This window comes from Odontesthes bonariensis, chromosome 9 (genome assembly GCF_027942865.1).
Source record: "Odontesthes bonariensis isolate fOdoBon6 chromosome 9, fOdoBon6.hap1, whole genome shotgun sequence".
Lineage (NCBI taxonomy): Eukaryota > Metazoa > Chordata > Actinopteri > Atheriniformes > Atherinopsidae > Odontesthes > Odontesthes bonariensis.
The window spans coordinates 11,434,672-11,455,892 of NC_134514.1; the positions used below are offsets into that span (position 1 = coordinate 11,434,672).

At 41.2% G+C, this 21,221-nt stretch overlaps 1 protein-coding gene across 8 annotated transcripts in view; it reads left to right on the forward strand.

The window, feature by feature from the left end:
* The window catches only part of robo2 (roundabout, axon guidance receptor, homolog 2 (Drosophila)), a 268,090-nt gene that overhangs the window by 185,502 nt on the left and 61,367 nt on the right, over window positions 1-21,221 (forward strand). For all 8 annotated transcript variants that reach the window (XM_075473115.1, XM_075473120.1, XM_075473118.1 and 5 more), the window contains exon 3: window positions 20,507-20,664. In XM_075473115.1, coding sequence (XP_075329230.1) covers window positions 20,507-20,664 — 158 coding nt within the window. The remainder of the gene's footprint in view (window positions 1-20,506; window positions 20,665-21,221) is intronic.

Sequence of the window (21,221 nt, forward strand, 5' to 3'; positions counted from 1 at the left end):
ACACAATCTCAGATGTGTAAAGGTGAAGATTTGGTAAAAGAAGGAATGAATGCCAGCTACCAGATGGAGAGTCTTCCAGGGACTGTTAAATAATCATGCTGAGTCTAAAGAGAACGGGGAGTAATGGTTATTGTTTAGTCTTATCCCCTGCCTTCAAAGAGCAATTTTTTTCCTGCTGTCTGTCTAGTGGTGGGTCGTGGGTGTTACGGGGATTATGAGTTTTGCCAGGCAGACTGGGGTTAAGATGAATGGTTGTCCTTTTAGATCCAAGATGGTCATTATCATTCCCACATGGTGCTGCCAGATAAAGCCCCCAAAGCCTTTGGGATAGACATGAGTTTCTTGTCCATCTATTTTTTTTCTCTTTTGTTTCTTTGTTTCCTAAGTATATGCAGCACAGCTTTATATCTCCTCGTTAAGCAGAGAAAAGCCTGCTTTTTTTGTTTCTACATTCATCATTTTTAGGATTTGTTCAGTGTCAGTAGTAATTAAATGAAAAACTAGCAGTTTTTAAATTATTGAAATCACGATTGGCAAAAAAAAAATTCTGAGAATGATTTATCAGTTAATTGCTCCTAATTTTACTGATAGACCTTTTTTTGTATAGACCCAAACTGGCATTTAGTATTTTGGTCATTTTTGAGAGGGTAATAAACTTATTATTATTATTATCCTTTTTTTTAATTTGGACTCCAAAAAATGTCATGTTGGCAGTCAAAAGCAGTTATTTTCATAAAAAAAGTGTTCATCAGCTTTGTCATGAGTTTATGGCATGGGTTTTTTATTCTTGACATAGATTGTCTTTGGCGAACCATTATTCTTGTCCATAGTTAGCCCCAACAATAAATGTGTCTCCATCTGTTGCCTTGGTAGCAAATAACAGGGTTTAAAGCCATTTCTCACATGGATTCCCCTAATAGCTATCTCTTTCTCATTCTTCTCCAATCAGAAGCCAGTGTGATTAGCCATGTCAGTCACTGGTAAAAGCCCCTCAAACACACTGGCGTTGCAGTTTGCTGTCTGAATAGACTTGGGTGGAAACTCTCCAGTGGCAGTCTGGACTATGGAGCCATTCATATTCACATCATCTTTTGTCGTGTCACTTCAGTATTGTAGTATGGGGAAACATGTTGACATTCCTCTCAACAGGATTATTGCCAGTCTGTTAAGACCTAGTCCATTAAGCAAATAATAATGCATCCAGGCTCACTACATGATTCTCTTGGATGAAAATGGGCTTTAACTGAAAAAGAAATGAAATGTCAGACTGTCTGGCCAGCTCACTGGCAAATGTAGCTAGTTTGGACAAATTCTGTTCAGCCCCGTTTTGATTGCATGTGTTTATCCGTGTGAAGCTGACAGCTAGTGCTGATGATTTGAGAATGTGTGAATATGTTTGGTGATGCATGCTAATGTGTGTTCTGAATTTCCTCTTTTTGATTATAAAAGTCCACTCTGTAATGCACTTTCCCCTCAGCTTTTTGCCCATACCCCTTCCTACCCCTCTGTGGGCCCTGTGTTTGCTCAGCAGTGGACACAGGCCTCAGCTAAAGCCATCTTGGGTGCTATAATTAAGTATTAATTCAGGCGTGTGATCGATTTAATGTTTCCGCAAAAGAACAGAGCACAAAGGGCAATGTTTAAACCCTAACTCGGATTAGTGTTCAGCAGTGTTTTTTCTTTTTTTCTGTTTCACTCTGGGTGCAATGCTCAGTATTCACTTGCCACAAGCAAATTGGGAATTGTGCTCTTGTCTATTAACAAAACGATGTAATAAGAGTTTTTCTCTTTACGCACAAACCTCAAACACTTGTCCTATAAGTAATGTTACTGACCTCCACTTACACATAATGTTTATTATACATGAGCATTGGATAGAGATTTTTTTCAGACTTGAAACCCAAATAATTTTTTTAATATCAACATTCAATTGTGATTGATTTGAGACAGATTTAATCAAATTTCAAAGTGTATGTCACTCACAATGCAACTTACACTGATTGCATTAAATCCAGAAAGATGGAGGTTCTAAGTGGAATCAGTGCTGCTCTTAGCACAGCACTTCAATGACAATGTATAGAATGACAATCCATTGACAGGTATTGAAGTAAAAAGTCTGCAGCCACTTTGGAGGTTAGCTTCTGCACAGTAAAAGCAGGAAGTAACCTGCCTTTCAAAAAATCCTGTCATCCGCATGACTACATATTGTAGTTTTATTCACTATCAGATTCGATCTGATCTGGAGCAAATAAGAGACATTTTGTCCTAAATAGTTAATTTGACAAATAAATCTGGTTTTCTCAATAATCATTCACTCTTTATAAGAGTGGAATACAGGAGATGTTTTCTCTCCCACCTCTCCCCCTGCTGATCACTTGATCTCTGACCCCTGCTCAGGAGAAATTGACACTCATGCCAGTCAGTCAGCAGAGAGCCCCTCCCAGCCCATCTCTTACCCTGCAGGTCACGAATTAGGCTATAAGTCCCTCATCCAGCTTACCACCTCAAACCCCCTTTTCCTGTAGATGATAGCTCGCCACAGGGAGGCCATATTGGTCCTGTCCATTTATCTTCATCAGGCACTATCGCAGTAGAGGCCCCCCCAAGCCCCAGAGGGACCCCTGTCTCTGGTCATCTTTCATTTGCAGCCTCTCACTTTCCTTGAGAGGCCATGCATATACTCATCAACCTTTACCTTGCGAAACACCTGATGGTTGGTAGAATGGCAGGCTATTAAGATGAAACAGTATTGTAGTCAGCAAGACAGTGAGGAATGGGAATGAGGCAAAAGCGGAGGACACTGCACTGGATAACAATGGCTATTTATATTTTTTGGAGGGGTGGTGGGGTCATGGTGCACTGAAGCATAGAGTAGTTTGTAGGTATGTATATTATCAAAGAATTGGGGTGTTTAACAAGACTGAAATGACCCTGTCAGCACAGCCAAGCTTGCTTTGAGTTTACTCATTTTCGTAGAGTGTGTATGTCTAAGCATGTAAGCGTACATGTGGTCATATGTGTGCACGAGGGCCTGCTCCCTCATCACTCAAGTTGAATAGATGTCAGGCAGCAGTGAAGGGAAATTGTCTCTCCCTCTGTGGTGGACTGTCACTGCTGAAACGGAAGGACTGTAAGCTGTCTGGTCCCAAGGCTCTTTAGGTAGAGGTCCATTTTGAAGCATTTACTATAAAGTTTGACACACACTGACACAATATCAAAAGCACAATGACCTACAAACAGTTGTACACTCTATCAAAAAGGCTTGTCAGAACCAGAGTTTAGGACCACATACTCAAAGTCGCATACCTTTTAAGTCTGCCAAGTGTCTATTTTATCTAAAGGCCTATTTTTGGCACTAACTGAAAAAAATGCTGCTTGAATGCCAGGAACACAATCTCATTGATTGCCTGACATTGGGGACAATACCCACTCAGATTCAGTAATATATGGAGTGAGATTTCAGTTATATGACCTGAGGCGATAGTAGACTGTATTGTCCTTAACAATTGTTTTTAAAGTACCCAAAAGTACCCAAAATGTCATGTCGATGTCATTGAGTCCTTGAAGTAATTTCAGTAGTCAACAAATGTAATTGCCGATAAGCCTTTACATTGAATATATATATTCATGCTTCAGTTTCAAAGATATGAATGAGTGTGCAGACATGAATGTTTTGGCACATGTATTTCAAAGTTTATGTCCAGAACTCCCTTGCTTTACAAGCTTGTGATTGAAAGGTTTGGTAATTACTCGAGGCATAATCTTCATTCACTATACTCTTTATGTTCTAGACATTTAATATCCATCTGTTTTATTAATTTTCCTCTTTCAAATTTGTACACTTAACAGTATTTCTCTTGACATTCCTTGAGAGGGAGTTTCACTTATTTATTCGAGTGAGCAAAGAAGCAGACACGGGATGTAGCTGCTTACACACATGTTGTGACTTTATGGTGATATTGCTCATGCACTCCTTAAAGCGTCTCTTTGTGTGATGGCAGACAAGTGGATTGAGGCTGCAGTCTCTTATTTTATCATGCTTTTACCACTCCTCCGCTTTCCCTTCTCTCCCATTACAGGTCATACTGTGTTATCTCCCGCCTCTGTGCTTAAATGTTTAAAAGCTTTTCTCTCCTTCAGCTTTACTGTTTGTTTACCTATTTATTATTTTACCATCCACTTTATATGGTCTGTTGTAATATAATTTTACTTCTTCCTTTTCTCTTTGTACATTCTCCTTTTATCTATCTATCTATCTATCTATCTATCTATCTATCTATCTATCTATCTATCTATCTTACCATTTTTATACCTTACACCTTGTTTGTGTGCTATGATAAGCATCAGTGTTTAGCCATGTGCATTTAGCTGGAGAAAATGTTTATTATTTTTTTATCTCAGACATTTTATGCAGTTATTGGATTCTTTGGGTACGTTTTGAGCCTGCTCTATGATCCACTATTTTATAGGAGATCTGGTTGTCCTTGCAGATTTAGCCACTTTAATTTGCGGTGGCCCATAAATGCTGTGTTGATTCACGGCTGATAATTTAGCCTGTGGCCACAAGGGGAGTGGACAGGCCCTGGTTCCATGTCATTAATAGTAGTGCTGCGACGGAGAGAGAGTGGAAAGTCCTCCAGACTTCATTGATTCACTGCCTTCGTGCTGCATACTAATGTAGGCTGCCCTGCCTATTGCTCTTGTTCAACAACCATCGTGAGAAGAGGTTGGGCGAGGAAAAGAGACAAAAATGACTTGGTCTGACACAGATTACAGTCTCCACTTAGTAGCCTTGCTGCTTCCCTTTTCAGTGACACCACTGCTCTCAAGAGAGCTGATTGCACTATAGAAAATCCATGTTTTGGCCTTTTAAGTTTTCCCCAGCTGTCAATGACTCTTAAGTCATGTTGGAGGTGTGTGCTAAGACAAACAGCCTTCGAACAAAAAGGTGCGTATAGCAGGTGTCTTCAGCATGTAATATTTGTAATGTGCTTGTAGCGCGTTTGTTGAGTGAGTCGTGACAAAGACTAATAGCTCATTAACTTCCACTAAATCACTGCTGATATTCAGTGAAAACAGTCATGACCCTGATGGCTCAGTCAAACATTAGGGGCTCAGGCAGCTCAACCCTGGGGGGGTTAAAGGTTGACTGAAACAGTTAACAGAGCACAGGGTCACACCTAACCTGACCGCACTGTGACCTGAGAGTAGAAGATTGACCACCACTCCCTGCAAATCTGTCAGCTCCCACACTGGCATAGCACACCTACCTAGGTGGTCATGGACACTGGAGGAGGCTTTTGTGACTTACTGCTGAGGTTGACAGGAGGTGGAGAGTGCGTTGTGGTAAAGACAGAAAGAAAGGCACGCTCCCGCTGATAATAACATAGGTTACACAAAAGACCCAGAAAAAGTTAGAAATTATTTCATTGCAAATAAAGTTTTGTGAATAGTTTAGTTTGATTGCCTTAAGAAAACCAGAAACTTTGATGAGTAAAGCAGATTAATTAGGACTGAGAAACATGTGCATATGTTTGTTTTAGAGGCCCCTTTCTTCTCTAACAAAGAGTCTTCTGCTGCCAGCTTTGTTGCTGTCTGTGCTGCAGTATGGTGGCTGTGTGTCTGGTTGGCCTGTGTGTCAGAGCTGCTGAGGCCCTGTCACCTCTCTAGGGAGTTTCCTTGCACTTGCTCACTTCATCCTCCTGCTGTTGCTGCCTTGTGGGACACAGAGGCACACAGAGCCCAGATTGAGCCACTCTTGCTTGGCCCTGCTCCATTCCTCCAACAACGCTAATTACATCTCAAATGGTAATAGATGAGGCCTCGTTAGCAGCTCTCACTCCCTTGAAAGATTCACAAACATACATCAGAGGGGCCACTGATCGGTCTGAGCACACTCCTTCAAAGGCCGGACTTCACAGGGAGCTGGGGGCCTGATTTGCTAATTACTCCTGCAGTTCCACACTGCTGCTCTGCACACCGCCTGCACTGAGCAGACAGCTCTTCTCGCATCACCAGTGCTACTCTGAGACAAGCCTGCCCTCAAATCCAGGCCAAACTACAGAGGCGTGTTAAATCTATAATTCAATGATCAAATTAGCTTGTTGTCTATTTTTGTCTCCCTGTAAACCAGCTGTACCATGACACTGCAGAAAGTCAGTTTTATCTTACTCTGACAGTTTTAACTTAAATTCTGGATATTTTTTTATCTCTTGTTAAAACAAGAGATAAAGACATACGATTTTCTAATATTTCACAGCAAAAACTATCAACAGTAATCCTATCATTTGTGGCTCCCCAGACAAAATTAGTTAAGCTTGAATTTGCAATAAAAGTGTTTGCGGCAGCATATGTATTTTTTTTTTTTTTGGTGCTAGATGTTAGAAATGTAATCTTTTTCAAATAATAACTAATTAGATTGAAATAGGTTTGAAAGTCTAACTGTGCTCACTCATGTGTGCAGTAACTTTATCTGATGCTGACTGTATTGAATAAATGTGAACAGATGTGTATTCTTATTTTCTAAAAATAAATACATTAGTATGGATTTCAGAATTATTATACTTCGTGTGCAAATTTTTCACCTTTAAATGCAGAAAGCTGCCAGTCCAAATGATGATTATCTTGAAGGAAAGCTTGTTAAACATTGGTGCATATAAGATATTGATCAATATATACCTGAATGTGGCTGGGTTCTTTTTATTGTTTAAGTTATTTAATTTTGCAGAATCCCATTAGGTTTCATTATCATTTGTATTTCATTCGCTAGCAGTTGTTGGGGAAGGAGTCAACAAGAAGATTAGATGCTTCTCTAATTGTGGTGTGCTTTACAGTGGGCCTGTTTGCCTCCATCGATCCGCTGTGAGAAATAATAATAAAATGAAAGTAAAGCGTTCTAGGGAAGGAAGAGGCGGCAAACGAGCAGGGCCTTGTTACTGAAGGAATGATGTATTGATCGCCTCTGACAGGGAGCTGTGGACTGATCAATCCTGATGGGCAAGAGGAGCCTGTTAGAAGATTCTCCTGGGTCGTCAGGGTCACTCAGGCAACAGGCAATGAGAGAGAAATTAACTCATCGAGGAAGAGGGATGAATAGGAAGATGGATGGTGCATGAATAATTAGACAAAAAAACAGTAAGGTTGTGCTGAAAATCCTTTATTGACTTTTTGCAGGATGAATATGTGCATTTTTCTGTAAATACTTGATTTGGTTATGAAGTCCTCACATATACCTCCAACTATTTACCTGTTCCTAAATGGTGTGTAGCTAGTAGCAATTTATTCTGTCCTGTATGTGCACTTGTCTTACATCTTAAACATCAGGTACGTAACAGCTGTTTTAAGTGATTTAAAGTATGTTAGTTCAATAGAAAGACAATTGCTTTCTGACTGAATAAAGGTGTATTACTTTGAATTAAATAAGAACCCCGTTATTCTAACAGAGGAATTGATTAAGTTCATGAGGAAGGCATCATCTGAGATCATCTGTTTCTACCATCCAGTATCTACCCAGAATGCTTTTCTACTTTCTCCTTTAGTACATTACCTGTTCTTGGAGAGCTAATTGATAGCCAGTGCATTCATTTAAGTCAGACCTGAGTGATTTCTATTAATGAAGGTGGTATTTGCTGGCCAGACAGTGAAGTGAGGGCTCGCAGGAGAGTGAAGTACAGCTTAAGACACCGTCTAGAGGTAGATGCTGTTGTGATGTAGATTAGAGCAGCCATTATATTTCAAGGAAACTTTCACTGTGAACATAAACTGAATCCATTTCCACTTTAAAATTACCTCTATAAATTGGCTTAGGATCCATTTATTGCATGTAGAGCAGAAACGTCAGTTACTCAGACAAAGCGTGTAAAGGATAATAATAAAGTGTGGTGAAGATTGGATTAGTTTGTGCTGTATCTTTTCTATGATCAATGGGCCGAATTGGACTTCATTTGCATTTAGCCTGCATAATTGGTGGCATTAGGAGCACACAAACTTACAAAGTATTGTCAGCTATGAAGTGATTATGGTAATCAGCAGATGAATTTGAAAAAACAATTTTTAACTGCTGTTTTTTTTCTCAAATGCTTTGATCGACTTCAATCATGTGTGCTCTGTGGTAGAGTGACTATCAATTATTTGTGGTAATGACAGCTTTTTAGCCAGGCTAAAGTGTTTGCACAATGATGTGTCAGAGCAGATATACATGTGCTGTTTGTTTCTGTATCTTTGTTATTAGCACAGTGCAACAGGGCCATGTTGATGTAAAACATGCAACAATTACCTGGCGGGATCAGACTCCTGTGGGCAATGCTAAGTGTTGGTCGTCACCGTTGCACATTGAGGTCAGGGGTGCCTTTCCACAGCAGAGTGCTCACATGTCACCTTTCTGCTATTCAAACTGCGGCACTTTGCCCCATCCCCACTTCTCCCCTCTGCCCTCATATTTAATTCAGTAGCAGCCCAGGGAGCAACAGCATTGTGTATGGGTGACTTCTCATGGGCTCTACTGAAGCAGCCACAGATCATTTTTGACCCTTTCTTTATAATAGTTCTAATAACAATGATTCACTTATTGACCAAAACATCATTAATGTCAGACACATCTTAGAGGTAGACATTTTAAGCGTCATTATTTACTTTTCGAGTGGACACAGGGGGAGGAGTGCAGGGTCTATGCTGAAATGGAGGAACCAGTCATGCATGAGTGGAGCTCGTAGCTCTTCATTTGAAGACCACTTTTGGAGGAGAAGGAAGAGGAAGAGGAGGAGGAGGATGCTTTCTTGTGGCTTGTTATACCCCCCCATATTTAGACATGCTCTATGAAAATACAGCCTCCTGCTATAGTGGATTCATTTATTCAGTTATTCATGGCTTGAGGCTGAATAATCAAAGATGGTGAAAAAACACTTGACTCTGTTCCTTTCTCTGCCTTTCCTTCTGTCTCTTGACTGGATTACTACTTAGTTCTTAACTCCTATTGAGCAGGGGCACCTCCAACATCAGTTAAATCAATAATGTTGGAAGAAAATTCACTAAAGCGGCATTTGATTTTCAGTGATGCTAATGAAATCTGAAAATGATTAGGTAATCTATACTAATCAAAATGTCTAAATCGAGTGTACAAATACACAACCACATAGATGACACACATGTGCACAACCCCACTCTATTTGCATTCCCACAGAATGCAGAATCATATATCTTTTTTTAGTATTTTTCAGGTCTACGGTATTTTTGGTGGGAGGCTCAGCATCTTGACAGTGATCCATGCCATCAAAGAGCCCACAGTGATGCGGCACATGAATACAAAAGTAGCTTTTTGACGGCTGCAGCGGAGCAGAGGCTTGCACAGCACGGTGGCTGCGATTGCCACCACTCTGTTCTGCTCTTTCATGTGGCTGTGAGAGATGGAGGTGTTTGAAGACAGGGCTACGGCTGGTGTTGTGATGCTGTCAGCCACCCCTTCATTCTTTAGCTGCCTTACTCATTTGAAGGCAAGAAAATCAGCACTGAGACGTGTCGTGCAGAAACAGCTGTAATCTTTAATTACATGCGACCAAGAGGGAGATGATTTTCTTGCATCATATGGGATCTAACTGCATGATTATACACGTTGAAAAATACAATCATACAACATGTGGCTCTTGTTGTGTAGTTGATGTCCTTTGTCTTAATTTTCTGTAGCCAAAACAGACATATAGGGATGTTAAACTCATTTAATTCAGTAATCTTCATATGGATAACACATTAACCAATAATACATCCCCTCAAAGTCATGTTTTCTCCACATGAACTGTATCTGCATGGCTGTAAGTGTCCAGCAGGGGGCAGGCAATCAAACAGGCAAAACCCAATTTTGTGAAAACTGTTATCTGTATGTTTTTCTAACTGAGAGAACTGATAAAACTGCACACACTAATTGGGTTTTACAGCAACCACAGTCTCACAATGCTCTTTTATTACCCAGGGGACAGAATGTCTGGTTGTGTCTGTGTTCATACATGGGACTTACAGCATCTGTGTGTGCATTCACATGTGTGTGCCTTTATCATATGGGATGCACCCCCCACCCCCACAGATCAGAGTCAGTTCTTATGTGCAATCAGGGATTCCTGCAGGGACAAAAAAAACAAAAAACAGCTCAAGTGATGTCTGTCGCCACACTGCAACATATAAAATGTCCAGCCCATTGACAGAAACCCCTCCTAATGGCACCCCAAAGCTCTTCTTTCTGGGGTTAGGCATGTCGATTTCAAATGCCATTTTATCACAGTGACCTTTCAGGGACCTGGAATTAATCGAAGAAAAAATGTGCACTCTATCATAAATGGCAAGAACCATCACCTTTGATCTGACCATTAGATGTCATTCAGAAATGAACCAAATTTCTACAGTTAATACAAAAGGTCTGCATTGTTTTTCCCCTTAGGATATGACATTATATAACAAATATATGTTTTGAGGTACACATAAAACAGGGAAACATTCTGGTAATCTAATTTCCAAATCATCTTTGGCATTGGAACGTTTGTTTTTAGATTAAAGGGGAACTGCGGTATTTTCAACATTAAGCCTCTTTTATGAGTCATCTGCAATGTTTTAGAACCCCCCTCACCGCTTTTTTGATGTTTACTGCTGTCTCCGGTATTTGCCTAATTTTGATTCTTCTCAACCTGCTTCAGAATGGCAAGTCGTATGCATGTCTAGAAAGGTCCGTAAAAGCACCATAAACGTCCGTTTTCAAAATCATCAACTCACCGGAGTGGTTACTGGTGTGCACTGGTAATCCATATCAAATTTCGTTGCGAAAAGTTGCTTCTGTCGTGTTTTATTTGGCAGCTCGTTCATGCTCGAACTATTTTCTTAGCGGTGGCGGAGTAATATCAACGAACATCCAGTACAAAATGTCAAATAAAACACGACAGAAGCAACTTTTCGCAACGAAATTTGATATGGATTACCAGTGCACACCAGTAACCACTCCGGTGAGTTGATGATTTTGAAAACGGACGTCTATGGTGCTTTTACGGACCTTTTAGGACATGCACATGACTTGCCATTCTGAAGCAGGTTGAGAAGAATCAAAATTAGGCAAATACCGGACAGCAGTAAACATCAAAAAAGCGGTGAGGGGGGTTCTAAAACATTGCAGACGACTCATAAAAGAGGCTTAATGTTGAAAATACCGCAGTTCCCCTTTAACTACATTATGGGTCCTAATTTTTGAAGAACTATCAACTTCTTCTTCAGACATGTCACGTTAGAGCAACACCCAAGATATTCTCTTCCCATCTTCTATCTTCAACAGTTCTGGCTCAGTAGGTCTAACTTATTGAATTATTATCTAATTGCGAGGTGAAATTAGTATTGATTGTGTGTTGGCCAGCAGCAAGTGGTAACAGTGGGGTATGGCTGAAAACTGGAGTCTCCTACTGGGTTGTGTGCAAACTTAGGACTTTAAAGAGGACTCTGCATGGGTAGAAGAGAGGATTCTTGCCTGTGTGCACTCAAACATATGTGCACACAAACTCACACACAAACAGCTTACACACAAACGCACATCCAGTATCTTTTCACTGTTCTGTCTCTGCTGCAGAATCTTTGCCCTGGAGAGTTGTGGAATCAGTGTGCTGTGCTGCTGTTGAGCCACTGTCTTGTCCTTGCTATGTAGGTCATTGGTGCCCTCCAATGATATCTTATCCCATCTGCAGTGCAGTCAATACTGTAGACAGAACTCCACATAGCTTTGGTTTAGAAGTTGCCCCATTAGCTATATTTCTTTGCTTAAATAATTAGCCTCACAGTCTCTAGCCTACAGAGATGTATTTCTAGTACCAGCACATTTTGAAACGCTACAGTTTCATTTGCTTTTTTCGATGTGGTGTCTGAGAAAATGTAAAAGGGGAAAACCAGTGGGAGAGAAATGGAGAGGTTTCAAAAAAAGAGAAGGCAGGGACCAGATCAGAAATGGTTTAGACACAGTGCTCTGCACTGATCCTGAGCATGGCAGCCAGTGGTGTGTTTCAGATTGTTTTCCATTTGCATGATAATATGAGGATGGATTGACTCAGGCAAACACACACGCACACACACCAAGTTTAATACATACAGACTAATGGTTCCAATAGGCCAGATTACATGAATGAGAATCCTGGATTTTACACCATGCCATGAAATGAATGAAATTCTCCTCATTAGAACACAGGTTACATAAGCCCAGTAAACAGGTATAACAGCTAGACAGACTGTAAGCTACTTACGGATAAAACTAAGACAATTACTCCTCTGCACTGCAGTTGAAATGAATTGGATTGTGGAATAAACAACTGGGCAGTAATATGGATTCTCGATGATGTAGAGTCTCCTCTAGAGAAGGACAAATGACTCCAGAGAAGCTATAACTTATAAATCATTTAAATGCTTCTATCAGATAGTTAATGTTAGAGAGCATCTTAGCATAAATCCTAGATGCTTCCATATGACATATAAATGTACAAACACGTGAATCAGCTGTACAATAAATCTTCTTTGTGTCCATAAGTGGGTTTTTAGTCTTGTAGGATTTTCTTATCTAAGGAAATGCAATGAAGTGTATACTGTATGAGTGCAATCTCTGCCATTTCAGTGAAGTATAGAGTGATCATGTTGTTATTAGAGCTGCTTGTGTGCTGGGCAACTGCTCTACACACAGACTGACAGACAGCACAGACACTTCAAATTGCAATTTGTGTGTGTATTAGTGTTTGGTTCTTAGGTGAGCCTAATGTAGCAGTGATTTGCTGAGGATGCATCAGCACTTCTGCATTTTACTTTAGTATTTAGATGTTATTTGCAGTATTCAATCATGCACCAGTGGACACACATAAAGTATATTGCACATCTTCAGGATGATTGTTGTGCTGGTTGTACAGAGGGGAATTTTCACGTACACCATCTAACTAAATGATGAGTTCCTTTCTCCACTTCAAGCATAAACAACTAACACATACATAGTGTGGAAGTTTGGAAGAACATTTATCTATAGGTGATGCTGGTGTAAAGCTCATCTCTGTATCAAGATTAATTTTTTAGATTTAATAGTTGAGATCTGTGAAATGATCAATAAATCTTTTCAAATGTCTTTTCAATAAGGATGTATTTCATTTAACACCCTCTTGTTCTGGAAGCCTGTTTTCTGTTCACTGCTCCCACTGACTTGAGCCTTCCTCACCCAGAAAATGGTCAGACCTAAGCGTCTGATGAATATCAGAGGTAGTTCAAAGTCATCTGCAAGGTTCTGATCCAGGACCAACGGATGAATCCTGGTATGGAAAATGTGTCACTTGTGATCTACAGTGGGGAACAAAGTGTCCTTAGGTGTGGGATTCTTCCTTTCAGGCAGTATTGATTGAAGGACAGATGATCTGAAGAGGCCATTAGGAGGACTGAGGAGGGGGGGGAAAGGCAAGGAAAAGACTGTGATGAACACCCTTCTAATCATTATGCCATGTACAGCGCTGCCGACAGCAGCAGCCTCACATGCAGATTTATACACATGCAGGACAGTAAAGTAGGAGTGGTGCTGAATTTACAGCAGCAGCATGTGAGAGATCTATGATGTGTCGTGCTCATTTAGATTCTTGTTTGTTGCCACCATGTTGTAAGGCCGGCTCTGCCTCTGCCTCTGCCTCTGCCTCTGCATCTGCATCTGCATCTGCATCGATATACACACGACTGCACACCCCTGATGGGTGGGGCTCTGTCACAATAAGCACAAGGAGAGACAGTAATTGCACAAACACTCATACACAAACGCACTGAATTTTTATGATGTCTCAGTATCTTGTTGGTCCAGGCATATAGACTGGTGTGTAGGGAGGACAGCTGAGTTCAGTAAACTAGGCTATCTACAGCTGCTACAAACACTTCCTTTCCTCCTCCTGCTTGTCCTGCAGTATGTTGTGGAGCACACTTGCACTTGGGGCTCATCAGACCGAGCCAGATAAAAGCTGCTCAACTCCAGCCGAGAGCTTAATTAAAACGGGGCTGCCATCGCAGAGTGACACCTTTTACAAGCTCCTAACGGCTCGCTGTTCTCCGTTACTGCCAATCCAATTATAGAGCAAAACAATAAAATAGACACAGAGGGAGATGCAGTAAACAGGCTGGCATAAAGAAAAAGACAGGGAAGCTATTAAAGATTATATGGAGATTTGCACAGTGGACTGCAGAACGAGGGCATAGAGGTTTTGTAAGTATAAAAAAAACTCTTCTGCATCCTGGGGATTATCTTTCCCTGTGGAAGGACACTAGCTCAATGTCATTAGGCCAGAGATGCTCACAAAGATGCTGGAGAAACATGCCATCAGTGCCATCACTGCATACTGTACCCCACACAAACAGCGCAAGCAGCATTTTTGTCTTCAGATCCAGCAATGGTGCTGCACCTTTGGATGGACAGATTGTGTCACAGCTGGACTTGCCACATCTGTTACACTTGAACAGCCACATGAGAAAACTGTGTCGGGTCATTCTTATTAACTATAACACTGCTGGTGAGAGGGATAAAAACAGCTTTGTTATTTGAAGCAGTGAAGGAGGAGAACAAATGGCAGATTAGACTACTAGAAGTAAAATCGTATACTGGATAAAACTGTACCCCTGATAAGATTAAGTGTGCTGAGTCACAACAACAGATAGAAAGCTTCTTTTTTTAATGCTAAAAAATATGGCATTTTTCAGCTTATAACATACACTTTTTTATGGCTCTATTTTATACCTATTCAGACTCCACCACTTTCCTTGACATGCTATCTGTCATGTTTAGATAGGATTGATGCAGTAGGAGACGAGAAGACTCTAACAGGAGATTTTAACCTGTCTGCCAGAGTGTACTACTTCCTCCTGCTCTTCTCACTTTGCTTCCTCTTTGCTTTTCCTTCACCTTATACAGGAAGCAGACCCACCTGCACCATCATGATGCCTCACTGCCTCTGTCGGCACTGTCTCTGTGCTGGAATTGGCAGGAAATCAATCCCACTCTCATCTACAAACGCCACCCCCCACCCCCTTCTTTTCATTCCTCCTTTATGTCTTACTCCCCCTTCCGGCTGTAAAGTGTCCATTCTGCACTGAACACAAGCATGAGCTCAGCATCGTGCCTTATCGGAGCAGGCACAAAGGCCCATGGGCACATTGTTCATCAGTATCAGCCAGCTTCAGTTTAAGCTCACGCTCTGCATCTGCCAAGCCTCCAAATCACATTCATGACCATAAACAAGACAACAGAATGACAACTGGAGTGGCCACCAAAATCATTTTGGGGCAAAATACATCTTTAACTGTAGCGCTTGTTAATTACAGAATGCTATGAGAGTGGGAAAAGATACATAGGAGGATACAGCACATCATTATTTATTATGCAAATGTATTCCATTTTAGACACAATTAAGTGATTAGAAAGCTGTCGCTCTCTGCTCTCTTTCTTCTCCTTGTCCTTACTTGTCTTTTTCTTTGCTTTTCACCATATTACTGTAATGAAGCCATTACTTCTTCAAGTGAATTTTAATGAGTTTTTAAATAACATTTTAATGAGCTATACATTACCATAAAACCTGGATTAGGCTAAATTGAATTTTGTGTGTGTGTGTGTGTGTGTGTGTGTGTGTGTGTGTGCGTGTAAATGCGAGTGTACTGTATGTGTAAAGGGTGTAAAGGAAAAAGGTTCATTAAGAGTTAATTGGATTGTTTCTCTTTTCCTGGCCAACAGAATTGCCCACTGTGGTTTTCCTGTCGTTACTGAGCTGCTCTGGGGCTTGTTAGGCCGATTTAAGGGTTCTGTTTGAAAAATGAGCTTTGAATGGGGCTGCTCTTTAAATAAAGATGTTTGTTTAGCCTTATCTACTCAATCAGAGGTAGAAGCACAGTTTGAGCTACGAGTGTGATGGAATGTATTTCATTCATTTATATTCAGCCCTATCAATTCAGCACCTTTGTACTCCTCACCACCTCTTCACTTTGACCTTGATCAGGCATCCTCTCACCATCCACTGTTGTATTTTTCCTATGTCTTCCCTCTTTTTTCTCAGTTCTCACCACAGCACAGAAGCTCTGTCTCTTTTATCCCCTCCAAGGCACTATTAATGATGCACATTTCATATGGTATCACCACCTGTGAACCCCCCCACCCACCACAATATCACTGCCAGCAATATGATTCTCTTTACTTTCACTATTTTCCATTTTACCTCTATCTTATCCGTGAAAGTGACAGTGTTATTTATAATCCCTCAGTTCAGGATTTGCAGATAGGGAGAATGGTGGTAGAGATTGTATCAGAGTTGGCCATGGTCTGTGGAGAATGAGTGGGTGTGCATGTATATGGCTTCATCTGCTAAACCTCATCTGCAGTCAGTGCAGACAGAGCACTGACAAGCAACTGGGAGTGAGTGGCGGGGACAAGATGCAACGCATCACTCAACACTGTGGATATGGAAAACAATTATCAATTGAGAAGATGGAGGAAAAAGAAAGTCCTAGAATGACCCCTGATGATGGTGAAAATGAGAGAGACAGAGAGAGATGGTTATCAGTTGTGCTAATGATTAGAGGATGAATCTCTCTTCAGCTCTCTGAGGAGGAACAGCCTTGGGCACTGCCAGACAGACATATTTTTGCAGCTGTTTCTCTGGTCTGACCTGCAACCCCTCTGTGCAGAAATATGGGGGATATGTGTGAGGCTGCTGCTTGCCTGCCTGCTGAGGGGGTAATTTCTGCATCTGGATGAGGGGCAAAGGTTAGCTCTGCCTGGTGGGAGGGCAAATGAGCCAGTCATAGCAAGCAGAAAGGCTCGCATTCAGACACATGGAGTTTATCTCCTGTCAGTGTAGTATTATATAGTGTGGTATTATCCTTCTCCTGCTTTCAGCGTCAATAGTAATACCAAAACATCAATGACAGCACATACAGTAGGTCTGGTGTGTTTCGTCAAGTGACGTAAATCTTGTCTTTCTTCTCTAAGGGTGGAATTGAAAATGGTGAGATTGTAATAGCACTTCATGAGATGGAGTGTGAAAACACTTGAATGAAAGTATATTATAGCTTGAAGCAACCTCTCTGCAGCTCCCCCAGTTTGTGTGCATGGCTTATTTTCTAATCAGAGTATACATTGAAGGTGGTAGGTTTGGGTCGTGGGGTATGGCCCCAGGCCTGCAGCTGTTGCAATCGCTCTATGTGTTTTGTAGCATCTGACCTGGGAGAATGCGTATAAAAGCACAAAAGGGTTTGTTCTGCATTATACAGGGAGAGAAAAGTAATAGCAACCACACAAACAGACAAACACAGTCACATTTGCAGCATTATAAAAAGATAATAATCCCTTCAGCCTTTAAGAATGTGTCACGGTTTGTCGGTTTTGTGTTTAGTTTTGCATCTGTGGTGAATTTCTTCTAAAGTAATGGGAATGTCACAAATTGGTTTTAGGCATCTGTAGTGTTGCTGCAGTGAGAGCAGCCCACCCAGGCAAGGTGCACTCTTTTAGGTGAATATGTTTGTCAGCACTTATCTCAGTATGCAAGCTGGACGCTTTAGTCAAGGTTTCCCACTAATCTTTCCGACAGGCAGTGTCACCCTCCAGTGAGAAATATCTTGGGTTGGAGTAAAAGGTGGTGAACTATACAAAATATTATTCCTCATTCTGTCCTTGTCAGGCCACCTTTGTGCTATGATGGTACTTGTTTGTTTTGTCATCTACTGTATCTGTGTTTGGCTGAAGTTTTTCAATTTTTTTACCTGTTGTAAGTAAAAAAAATCACACCCAACTTTAGACCTTCCTAATAGTTGCTGGAACAGCTCCTTCGGCTAGGGTAGGACAACATAAGTTAAAGAATTAGCTGTGTTGGTATCTCCTTTGTGTGTATGTATTGCCAAAGACTTCCACTCTCAACCCCTTGGCTGTATCACAGCCTGCAACCTGACTCCCTCTCACAGCTGGCACTGTACTGAAACAGTGCCAGCTGAAAAACTGTATATTTGCAATGCTTTGCAGCCCTGCATGATGCTCATTCGTTCAAATCAGCTCACTCCTCTGATTTGAGAGGCGAAGGCATATTAATAATTTTCAGACATGGGTTCTTTTTAGCCCGCAGCTGGATTGACAGATGTAGCACTTGCCAACAGAGGCTGTAAATGTAAAAAATATATAAATATTAATAAGCAAGTAAGCAAGCCTGCTGGAACTCCATGGGAGGTGAAATGTTTTCAGTGGAAGAAAAGCTGAGTGTTTCAGGGGGATAGAAAGTCAATTACTTTACGTCTGTTGGCTGATTCGGGTCTAAATGCCTACAGGGCCTCAGAGTTGGAGCCAGAGTTCATATTCTGACAGCATATGTGTAGACCCACTTAATGATACACTCGTATCAGATGCATCTCATGCACACTAACAAGAGGAAAAAAAAACAACAACACTTTCCTTATGATGCTAATGTAAAAGTATTCACTGGCCTTATGAAACCTGACAGAGCCACTCAGGGAGGTGCCTTCAGGCAGCAATAGTACCGTGGAAGGAAAAATATGCCCATACTGTTATAAGACGGAGCAAACGAGAAGGAGATGTGAATATATTTGTGCTTATGTGTGAGCTTTAACTGCTGGATGATGTTGACCTTGATGAATGTGGCTTAAGTGTTAGGATATAATTTTGAACTGAAGTGTATTTGAATTGGCTGCTCCCCTCATCTATTTTGTAAATGTACCTGGTGGGTCTTGTCATTGTAAACAAATGTTTATCTTGTCCTCAACAAGTGCTTGCGTGTATATGTTGGATTTAATTTGAGCGGCTACTCGGTTTTGGCTAATTGGCTTTTTGTTTATATTTTCTTTCGTGTATTTATTTAGATTGCGGGGTAGGGATGCATTTACTGTGACACAGTATTAGATTAAATTAGACAGTGTGGCACAAGTACCATAATGATGCACCTAATGTGTGCTTCTTTTGTCACTGCTCCGTTTCAAACAAAATTGATTCCGACAAAATCCCATGGGTGCTATCAGCGATGAATGGAAGGGAGCAATTAAAGCCAATATGATCTTGAAAACAACAGCCTGTGTATGGTCCAAAGCAGGCTATGATTTTAAACTGCAGGACATCTGTTTGTAATGCAAATACTGGGTGCTCAGTGGTGGTAGCTGTTATGCTCAAACTGGCTTGGGGGTCCAGTGCACTGGAGCTGGCTAATTACCGTAGCTCTTTAGATTGTAGGGCAGTCCAGCATAAGAGAGAAAATCTCTATCTCTACCTCTTCTGTATTCTCTGCCATTACCCCTGTGTAAAGGTTTCATTTGAATTCATGTCACACAAAAGTCCCACTCTGTGCCCCTGTGCATCCCCAGGATAATTGGTTTGAAAGCTTCCTCCCTTCCTCCACTCTGCCGCCCCTTGCTCTAAATAAATAAATAAGGTAACAATGGCTGTGTGGCTTTCTGTAGAGAGGGTAAAAAGAGTGAATGAAGAGATGAGAGAAGCCGGGAGCACAGGGACCAGTTATCCCCTCTTATAATCCTGGCCCAGCTTACCATTGTCTCCTGTGCCACATGGAATTTACATAAGAACCTGTGGCGCTGCCCTTAATTTAGCCCTTCTTAAGCATCTTCAAATATCCCCCAACGAGCTCAGTCCTTTTATCCATCAGAGGAATCCTATGTCCCTGCTTCACTGATGGACAAACCGCTGACATTGACATTCCTAAAGTGCTACTCCAAGGATTAGATTTAACGTAGTTTAAACAGAGAGAAGTCTGTTTGAGTACACACAGCAAGAGAGTCAAAGAGAGCCCAAGTTTATATCTTTAAACCCCTTTTCTGACTGCATTAGGTATTTTTAAGTTGCCTCATTTGTATGAAACTTGTATCTTGATTTTGGATTACATTTCTTATTGGTAGTTTTGTGGCTTTGTGCTTGTTTGTGTTTTCACATTTGCATTTCTGTGCTCATTGGTGTGTGACAGTAGCCCTCCTTGTTTGATAAGGAGCTGGTGTTATGTGCGTTTCTGAACACTATACACGGTGAGAGGTTATCTCTCTGATGAAAGGCCTACCTGAGGGTGATTAGATTCAGGGGCACAGTGGTTCATCAGACCACCCAGTGCTTTTTCTGTGTTAGAATGCATTTGGTTCTGTGAAAGTGTGTATGTGTTCATGCTAGAGAAACGAAGCATTATTGCACCCCTGTGAGCTCTCACAAGTGAATGACACCAGGCTTTAGGGCATTCTGCCTTTGTTTGTTCTGCTATCTCCACAGGGACCTCCATTAGCTCCAATTAGCTTTCACTTTGCTTACCCAGTCAGATGAAGCTGCACATCCCATTTAAATAGCCGCTAAGTGCTGCCCACATTCACATTGTACTCTTCACACAATTCATTACATGTAGACATTTTTAAAATGGTAAATTTAAAACATTCAGGCACAGAAATTCAGTTAAGATGTATGCATTACAACGCTGCTCTTTCTGAATCAACTTCCTCTTTTTTCCCTCAGTGCTGCGAGATGACTTTAGACAAAATCCTACTGATGTGGTGGTGGCAGCAGGAGAGCCAGCAATTCTTGAATGTGTCCCTCCCAGAGGTCATCCCGAGCCTACCATCTACTGGAAGAAGGACAAAGTGCGAATTGACGACAAGGATGATAGGATCACTGTGAGTGTTATAACAAACAATTTTAATAGATAGGACATAGCAGCTTCAGTCAGTGGGTCTACATGATGAGATTCATTCGATTATAGCTATAATTGTGTTATACTCCTTATTTGAGCAAGGGTAATTATCCTTGGATATATGGCGGTGAATGAATCAAATCATTGGAACAAAGCATGTCATACTCCGGTACGATGGGTGGCGCTCTGTGTTGCCAATTTAGCGACTTTGTCGCTAGATTTAGCGACTTTTGGCCATCTCTGGCGACAAAAAAAATAATCTAGCGACTTAGCGACTTTCGGGCTCAATCTGGCTGAATCTAGCGACAATTTAACTTGTTTTGTGAGTGACAAATCAGTTGCCCCGCGACACCATACAAGCCGAGACAGAAGCACTGCAGGACGGCGGCAACCCGGCATACCGTCATTTCCTGTCAAAACGGTAGTTTCAAGCTAGCTACAACGAGAGTAGGTTCACTTCCTCTTTTCAAAACAAAAGCACCTTTTTATCGTAATGGCTTTCCCTATGATAAAAGGCAACGGGTATTTTATTTTGTCAAA